The sequence below is a fragment of the Prionailurus viverrinus genome, chromosome E3, assembly GCF_022837055.1.
Source record: "Prionailurus viverrinus isolate Anna chromosome E3, UM_Priviv_1.0, whole genome shotgun sequence".
Lineage (NCBI taxonomy): Eukaryota > Metazoa > Chordata > Mammalia > Carnivora > Felidae > Prionailurus > Prionailurus viverrinus.
This window is the reverse complement of record NC_062576.1, coordinates 23769555-23779327: the sequence shown is the minus strand read 5'-3', so window position 1 is coordinate 23779327 and position 9773 is coordinate 23769555. Positions and strand designations below refer to the sequence as shown.

At 44.3% G+C, this 9773-nt stretch overlaps 1 protein-coding gene across 1 annotated transcript in view; it reads right to left on the bottom strand.

Moving 5' to 3' along the window:
* Positions 1-471: 471 nt before the first annotated feature.
* Positions 472-9773, bottom strand: part of USP31 (ubiquitin specific peptidase 31) — a 101645-nt gene continuing 92343 nt past the window's right edge. The window contains exon 15 of the mRNA XM_047839523.1: positions 472-558. Coding sequence (XP_047695479.1) covers positions 533-558 — 26 coding nt within the window. The 3' untranslated portion in view covers positions 472-532. The remainder of the gene's footprint in view (positions 559-9773) is intronic.

Genomic DNA, 9773 nt, shown 5'->3' with positions numbered 1-9773 from the left:
ATTGCCATACTCTTTTTGAGAGTGGCTGTATCATTTTACATCACTGCCAGCAATGAATGAGTGATCCGGTCCTCTACATCCTCACCAGCATTTGGTGTTATCACTATTTTTAAAAATTGTAACCATCTAGTAGGTGATGGGTATTAAGGAAGGCACTTGTTGTAATGAGCACTGGGTGTTGTATGTAAGTGACACATCACTAAATTCCACACCTGAAACTAACATTACACTGTATGCTAACTGGAATTTAAATAAAAACTTGAAAAAAAAAAGAAGCATATGGGGAAAAAAAACTATAACCATCCTGATAGAGGTATCGTGTAGTATCTCATTGTGATTTTAATTTGCATTTCCCTAACAGCTACTAATGTGAACACCTTTTCACATGACACTCACTGACTTTTACAAAGATCAACCTTGAGAAAGTTTACTTGCCTGTTAAATGGAGATAATAACGGCAATAGTACTTACCGCACAGAGATGCTGTGAAAGTTCTCACGAAGCACCTAAGAAGTGACTGGCACGTAAGTATTCAAGAAACGTTAGCTGTTAAATTTCCTGTAAGAGAAGAATTAATAACATAAGCTTCAGAAGCAAGCAGAATCTCATTCTACTATAGCTGAGAACCCCATCCTGAAAGTCACTTTATTTCTCTATAAAATGGGAGGAATAACACTGCTTCCTTATAGGGTTGCCATGAAACTCAAATAGATACCACACGCAAGGCACTTACTATAGTACCTAGCAAGTACTTAACTTGCTTTTCCCTCCAGTATTCAGTCGTTCTGATGCCCCAGTGAAGCCCCGTCTCCCTAACAGACTCTTCATGTCTCTTTTACCATTGTTTTCCCTCAGTCCTCCAGGGTCACTCTGCTGGGGCTGAGTAGGGGGAATCCTAGTAACAAACCCTCCCATTACTACACCAGGGCCCTCCACTGCCCCAGGAGAAGAAACAACAGATTTGGCTGGGGAGCTGGGTGAAATCACATTTATCTAAGACGCTTCCAAATGAAAACTAGCATTTGTACTTATTGCATTTCACCTCCAAATTTGATTACATTTCTCTCCCGCTGTAAATCTGCCTTCCCTTCTGCCAACTTATTATTAAAGCTGGGACAGAATTGGTGGAGTGATACGTAAAATTTCCATCTTGGCTTTGACATTCCAGGAAGTTACAAACCAATTACAGCTGCTGAGCCTCAGGCCCTCATGACTCACAGAGCACAGCAAGGGATTGGAAGAGGCCAGAGCGGAGACGTGAAGGAGATAGTGAGTTGGAAATCAAAGGTCAATTAAAATAAAACAGTCCATTTTAATTTGAATGTCTTGCTTATATTCACATTCCTTTCCCATAAATGAGAAAGTAAATGAAGCTTGTTCATTTGTGTGGGTGTGGTGTGTGTTTTTTGAGGACAATGAGGGCTTTTGAAATGGTTTCAGAGTCTCAAAGATTTGAAATTTCAAATGTCCCAGGGAGAAAACATACAATCTGGTGGCCTGCCCAAATGTCAGCATCTCTTGGGTAGCTGCCTGACAAAGAGCCATCAGCACTAGCCTTAGGGCACATGGGTCTAATGTCAGCAGGTCCAGCTTTGGGAATGGGCACCTCTGTTTCTGAGCCCTGACTCTACCACAGAACAGCCGTAGGAGGTTGGCCAAAGTGTGAGCAACTTCTCTGTGCCTCTATTTCCTCATCAGTAAAATTAAGATAATAATTCCTACCCCTGCTGGTTATTTTAAAGATTAAGATAAATCATGTAGCCAAGGTGTCAGGTACAGTGCCTGGTCAGGTGTTCAATGTTATTTCCTCTCTTCTTGGAAAGTGGACCTGAAGCCCAGCCAGATGTTCTCAGGTAACTACAGTTTAACTAGACCTTACCATAGTGGTGTGCATCTCCCTGGTGGGGCTTAGGTTCCAGGACAGTCGGGCTTTTTTTTTTATTATTATTAAGTTTACTTATTTATTTTAGAGGGGAAGGGGCAGAGAGAGGGAGAGAATCCCAAGCAGTCTCGCTACTGCCAGCACAAAACCCCATGCGGGGCTCAAACTCTCGAATCATTAGAGTTGAAGTTGAGTTGGGTGTTGAACCAACTGAGCCACCCAGGCGCCCCCTGGGGAGCAGTTGGTTTTAATGTCCTTCATGGGGACTGCTCAGTCCTGTTCCTCCCCTAGAGGCAACTGGTTGGTGGGGTTCAGCACCAAGGACAGCAGGGAGGCTGCTAAGGCCGGTTATCACAGAGTTCCTGTCAGCTCAAGGCTCAAAGACTTCCTATGAGCTGTACAGCTGATGCGGTGTGAGGCTGGAGTCTTATGGCTCTGGCCTCATCATTTGCTTCCAAGTTCATAGTTCTCTTCTCCAATTCAGGGCAGGGATTCCACTAGAAGAAATTCCCAAGCTTTTTCTTTTGGCTCTGCTCTGTCTGCAGGCATGGTGCTGGAACTGGAAGAGTGAGATAAAAGCTAGCAGGGAGAACTAAGAGAGGGTATTACCCATGGTAACCTAGGACAGTGTAGCTTGGGTGGAGAACCAAGATAATTTTTGAGAAGAGCCAAGTTGGTATGAATCTGAAGGATGAGGACCAGAGATAAAGGGGAGAATGTGTAGCAAATTCAATAGCCAGAAAAAAAAAAAAAAATCAAGTCCAAAATGAGGTGAGGTATGACAAATGGATCAAAGTGGTTCAAGAATAAGACCACAAAGAGTAACTGGGCACCAGAATGCCCTTTATAGGTGATGCATAGAACTTGAAGTAGAAGGTATAGCATTTTAGAGGACCTGGACCAGTCTGGTGGAAACAAAAGATAGAACACAAAAAGAACAGAGACCAGCAATGGAGCAGAGCCTGGATTGGTGGGTGAGGAGCAGTGCAATAGTAATGATTTATTTTCCTTTTCCCTTCTTCCATTGACCTTTCCTGGGACATTGAGAAAAATTCTAGCAAAGGCGGTGTTGATGGGGATTGTGGGTGTTTCCAAAAAACGAGGCAAGAAAGGGGGTGTTTCCCCACTGCTTCCTCTTACTTGTCATCATGCCCCCACCATTGTCTTAGCCAGGGAAGACAGTAAGGAAAAGTCCCAAATTAAGTCACAGTATGCACATAAAGAGACTCAAGATCAGCCCTCCAACTGAGGGCATGAGGTTGTTGGTACCAGCCCGGAATTGGAAGGGGAAAAAAAGCAAATCAATATCCACACATAACACACCTCTGCCTGGCAGCAATCAGCACCTGTTAATTCATTTGCAAGTTTTGGTTCCAGAGAACACCTGCTCCTCTATTCCCCAAGCATCTGATGTTGTCCTTGAATCCAGAATGCCAGCTTCCCAGGGAGGAGCAGAGACACCAACAAACACAGCTGGCAGAAGTCACCCAGCTGGCCCTCTCTCTTCCTCCCTACCCTGTATGTACCTTTGCTAGTGAGGCCAACCCCCAAACTGCTCCATTCCCTCTGCCCACAACTGAGACACGCTTTGTAGGAATCCCAGGTATTCCTGTGTCCTGTTTGCCAAGGATTTTACCTGGCTAATGCTCTGAGTGATCAGGTGGGGGCTTCAGGCCAGTGGAAGGGAAATCAGAGGGTACATCCCATCTACCTCCTGGACTCCTGCCTAGGCCTCTCTGTCTCTGGTTGTTCTCCTCCAAGATCTGGAAAAACCTTGAAAAAGGCTTTGTCTTTTCTTTCCATATCAGTGGTTCTCAAAGTGTGGTCCTAGGACCAGCAGCAAATTTAAAATGCAAATTCTTAGACCCTACACCAGACTACTAAAACAAAAACTCTAGGGATGAGCTTCAGTAATCTGTTTAAATAAGCCTCCATAAAATTCTGATGCACACTGGCATTTGAGAACCCCTGTCTACAGGAATCACAGGAAGAGGATGTCTAAACTTCCACCATGGGCAATTGTTCTCTTGTTCATCCCAGTGGGTAGAATCCTGCATTAGTTCCAATTTTCTCTTACAACAAAAAGTCTGCATTGAATGTTCTTTCGTATACATCTTCATGGACTCACGCAAGTATTTCTGTAGGGCACATTCTTAAAAAAGGATTTGATGTACACCTTCAGATGCTGATAGATATGCCAAATGGACCTAAGAGGTTGCACCAATTTGCATTCCCACCACTGAAAAAGGAAGGGCATGCATCCTCCACAGTCTTTCCAGCTTTAACTGTGTATTCTCAATGTTTTCTTTTTTTATTTTTCCAATCTGAGAAGTGAAAGTGATATCTTGTTTTGATTTGCATTTCTTTAAGAGTGAAATTTAGCATCTTTTCTTATGTTTATTAGCCATTTTAGCATAGTGCTTTTTTGTTGTCTCTATTTTCAGCAGCCAACATGCATAACTTGTATGATAAAAAACAAAAGAAAAATGTTCCTTTTCTGCAAAGTGCTTTGCAATCTCCTGAAGGAGACTGATAGGAGTTTAGGGTTGAGTGTAGGATGACCAACTGTGGTGGTTTGTGGAGATGTGTGGGAGTTTCCCAGGATGTAGGACTTTCAGTGCTAAAACCAGGAAAGTCCCCAGCAAACTAGACAGAATGAGTTGGTCACCTGGGTGAGTGATTTTCTCAGGACATCACATAGCAAACCATCAGCCAGCCTGAGGGAAGCCTCCCAGACCCCTATCCCCAGTCCAGGGCTCCTTCTTCTCTCCTAGGTACCTCTCATGAAGGAAAAGAAATAGACACAATATAGTTTGTCAACAGGACTTGACAATCTCTCCTGACAGGAAGCTCCTTTTGCTCATTTACCTCTTTTAAATATTTATTTGAGAGAGCACAAGCAAGGGAGGCACAGAGAGAACAGAGGACCTGAAGTGGGCTCTGCACTGAGAGCAGAGAGCCCAAGACAGAGCTCGAACTCACAAGCTGTGAGATCATGACCTGAGCTGAAGTTGGACATTCAATCAACAACCAGGTGCCCCTTGCTCATTTACCTCTTAAACCCAGCATTAGTCACAGAGCCCAGCAAAGAGCTGGTAGCTAGAGTTACACTAAAGGCATTATCACAAGATTGAGGAGAAGACTCTCAACACTGCTGTATCCTGATCACACAAAATTCAAATCCATCCAATGATTTTTAAAGGAAATGTAGTTGAAGGACCATGGGCTTTAAAGTGGACAGACTTGGGATTTAATCATCCCAATCCAATCACTTGCAAGCTTTATACCCTTGGAAAATCCCCCTTATCCTCAGTTTTCTTATCTCTAAAATGGGACAAATAATACCTACATCATAACAGAATGGTTGAGACATGAGGAAGATATGAGAAGGCAAAAAGGATAGATTATTCTTTCTCTTGAAAAAATAAAACTTCAATTGAGTAAATTTTAAAGCTCTTATTAGCTTTATTCCACAATTCATGAAGTGGGCAACATCCAGTCAAGCAGATAGAAAGGAACTCTGAAGAGGGGAGCCCGGTGGCTCAGTCAGTTAAGTGCCCTACTCTTGATCTCAGCTCAGGTCTTGATCTCAGGGTCATGAGTTCAAACTCCACGTGAAGCCTACTTTAAAAAAAAAAAAGGAGCTCTGAATTGCTACACAAGGCAAGAAATTCTATAGGCAGGAGGGAACAGGAAGAAGGAAGTAAAAAAAGGTGGGTTGGTTATTGCAAGGTTACTTTCCTTTAGGGGATGTAAGGGGCTTATCATGCAGATTACCTGACTCATGATGATCAGGCTAGTCAACGGTTTAAGGTTCCCTTTCTGGGAGAGCCAAAACTGTAATTAAGTTAAGCCTTAGTTTGGTGGAGTGGGACTTAGCATAAGCAACTCCATTTTGGGTATGCTGTCTTGTCTTTAACACTCTCAAGGTGGAAAGAACCAGCACTGGAAAGGCTCGCCCAGTTGCCAACAGAGAAGGAGGGGCATCTGCTTCAGGGCTCTGCACTAAAGCACCTGGCTCTGCACTATAAAGCACCCCTAAAGCACCAGGTGTCAAGTGGGGCCTTAAATACAGTCTACGCTTTCCTTACCAAAGCACATTCCCTGGTTCAGGGCTGAATGTGCCAGGGGAAAGAGACACATTTTCCTCCAAGAAGGAGCCCTCCCATTGCCAAGCTGTGTGGCCAAGGGGTTGTGTCTACTCAGAGGGGGCACATCTTGCAAATCCACTCAAAGGCATTATATAAGCTAGCAGCAAGCCTGAGCTGTACCACCCCTGCACTGCTGTGGCCCCTCCGATCTCTACTACCCCTCAGAACATGGAGGACAGGTTCCTATGGACCCCATCCCTGAATCAGGCTTACCCTGACAGGTCATCTGAAGAGCAATCTTTTGTTCATTATGAATCACAAATCATTTGCAAAATAGGAAGCTGCCTAAATGCTGGCATGAGCTCCCTGTGAACTGCTGTAGGAGGCAGATGGTTGCCAATTAAGGTAGGACTCGGCCATCATGGATTCAGTAGGGCTTCAAACGGGGTGCCTCAAACAGGCTTTGTTCACGCGCCGAGAGGCTCCAGCTCTAAATGCTGAAGCACCTTCGCCCTGGCCTGTCCTTGTTGTTTCCAGAGCTGACAGAAGCCCAGCTGTGGATGTTCAGGGACATCTTTGGGCAGAATACCAAGCCTCGCAGCAGTCAGCCCCTGTTCAATTAAGAGAAGAGAGGACTGATAAATGTTCGGTTTACTTGCATCCCCTCAAATATCCAACACGAGGGAGAGAATAATCTAATACATTCTGAAATAATTTAAACTCATTAAAATTGAAAAAAAGAAAGAAGGGAAGAAAGAATTCTGCAGCAATGAGCTGACACAGAGAACAGGGATTTGGTGACTTCACACAACAAGCCAAAGATGTGGCTCAGAAAAGACAGGAAACCCACTCAGGATACTTAAAAGTATGACCGCTCAGCCAGCTAGCTAACCAACTAACCAGACAGGCAAACCAGGACCAGGAGATCAGTCTCAAACACCCTGTGAAGTGAGGATGGATGGTTGAGTTCTGTTCTCAATGTTAAACCCAAATGAATTATCCTGGAGGAGGGAGAACTGCTATCAATTAAACAAATAATATGCCGATAAAAGAGCTGTGTGATAACAATTAAGCACATTTATTCAGATGCTGTACACACATTTCATGCCTTCTGTTCAAGACATAGGCTCCTCATCTGTCACAGTCACACAGACATGATGTACGTACTTGCTCTGATGCCAGCAGATACAAAGCCCCTCTCCCTCGGCACGCACACCACTCACCCGAGACCACCTAGGGAAAGGGCCTCCACACGCAGACCCCACATGCACATTCATCCATTCCCCCGCCTCAGAGCCACACATACCAGTGGTCAGCCTCTTCATGCCTAGCAAGATGATGGAACGTTCTGCAAAGCTGGTGGGGTCACTCTACTCCTCAGGAAGGTGCCACCTCCTGTGGCCTTGTGTGGCCCCTGGCTTGGGTCATGGCACTGCAAGCACTGCTCTGCTCCCCCTAAGGGTGTGAGGACCCTGTTGACCTGAGGCTCCAGGTTGGCCATCCCCAAGTCAGTACCTGTGATCTATCCTAGGCTGTGAGGACCCGGGGAAGACACAGGAAGACACCCACTTCTGTCCTCTGGAAGTCCTGCTGCTCTGTTCTCTGTAAAACAGAGAGTTATAAATGCAGAAGGAACCAGCCAGACTGGGGATATAAACAAGGGCAGCTGGCTCAGTGGCCCCCTGTGAATGAAGCCCTAGGCCCCATTTAAAGAAGACAGATGCTGCCCAAGCCCTAGATTAGAAGAGAAGCTAGAAATAGGATTTTCAAATGAACGCTCCTCATTAAAAAAAAATGCTATCAGGACACATGGGTGGCTGTCAGCTGAGCGTCTGACTTCGGCTCAGGTCATGATCTCAATGTTGATGGGTTCGAGCCCCACATCAGGCTCTGTGCTGACAGCCCAGAGCCTGAAGCCTGCTTTGGATTCTGTGTCTCCCTCTCTCTCTGCCTATCCTCTACTCATGATCTGTCTCTCAAATAAATAAATAAATAAATAAATAAAATGTTGAAATGAAAAAAAATATAAATTTTAGAAATGCTATCAAATTCTTTAAATCTCCCCTTTTCCAAGATAAAACAAATCTATTTGCAACTTGGTCTGTTGTCCCAAATATCTGGTGAATTATAGCTTTTGCTGTACTTGAGGATGCTGTTTTGGTTAATCTTCATCAACAACAGCTCTTCTGGTTATTGCATGTGTGCAAAAAATTCATGGTCACAATGTTTCTGATGGGGTTTTCCACACATGACAACTGTCTTGGACCTCAGCACAGAAATAATTTTCATGCTAACCTGTGCTCATTCCAGAGTTTTTTTTTTTTCTCTACCCCCAGTGTACCCACATGTACCCTGGACTCACACAATGGTTTTAGCCTCCCTGCGGCTTATAGACACAGATATCTTGAAGGGACCCTATGCTACTTCAGGGAAGAATCTAATACTACTTGTTTGAATAACACAGACCCATATGGAAATACTGCTTCTCTGGCCATATAAGCATAAAATTCTGTACTCCCAAAAGAGATGATATCCAAAGCAGAGAAAAGAGCCAAAGCTTTGCAACACATCCACCTGATTTTGGACCTTAGTTCAGCTACTTACCACCTGTGCAACTTGGCCAAGTTACTTAATGTCTCTGAGTCTTACTTTCCTCATTGGCTAAACTCAGGCTATTACTATTAATCTCATTGAATTACTGTAGAATAATTTATCCATTCATTCCTCATGTATTTATTGAGGGCCTACTATGAGCCAGGCACTGTTCTAGGCACCAGGGATATAGTGGCAAGTCACTGTAAAGTTCTTGCTCTCTTGGGACGTATTGGTCAGTGGACTGGGTAATATGTAAAGGGCTAGCACAGTGCTTGGGATGCAAAAATACCCCATGGTTTTCTCTCCTATTTCCTGATCACTTTCTGTTCCCCAGCTGAGAAGACCTTGGCACTGGGGCCGGAGCTATCCATCTCCTTGACCAGACTTTGGCCACCATTCCTTAACCCTCCACTCACAGCTCCTTTGCCCACACTGCACCCCCTTAGACATTTGTCAAAAACCTGAAATCTTCTAATGATCCTCTCTCACTGCATACATGAAGAATAAAATGACTGAATTAATTAGGATATCAGTTCAGCTGTTATAAGAGAGGGACCCAAAATAATAGTGGCTTTAAAAGTTAGAAATTAATTTTTCTGTCATAAAAAATCTAGATAGGCAGTCAGTGCATGGCATGGTGTCTGCATAATCATCCAGATACTAGGACCCTTCTATCTTGCTGCTGTGCCTCCCTCATTGCGTGGCTTCCATCTTGTGGCCCAAGATGACTGCTCCAACCATTACAACCACAGTAGAAAATGGAAGAGAAAGTGGGAAGGTGTGCCCCTTTTTCTGTAAGAGCATAACTCAGAAGGTGCACCCAATGCTTATCCCCACATCCCACTGGCTAGAACTTAGATCCATGGCCATGGTCAGCTAGCTGCAAGAGAGGCAAGGAAACACAGTCTTTGCCAAAGAGCCATGTGTCTTTCGGACCCGCTGCAGGGGGTGAGGGGTTGAAATCTGCTTACAGCTGTTAACCTCTGCACTGACCTCATGGTAAAACAGATGTTGATGAATGATGGGGCCTTTTACACTCTACAGGATTTGTTGATTGTCATCCATCCAAAGAAACTTCTCAAACATTTGTAATACAGAAGGTCCAAAGAAGAGCTTGACAAGTTAGGGGAATTTCTAAGGAAGGTGGCCTTATTAAGTTCCCAAAAGCACTTCTTCTAGGGTGGCATTTGCTTTTTCTGTTCACA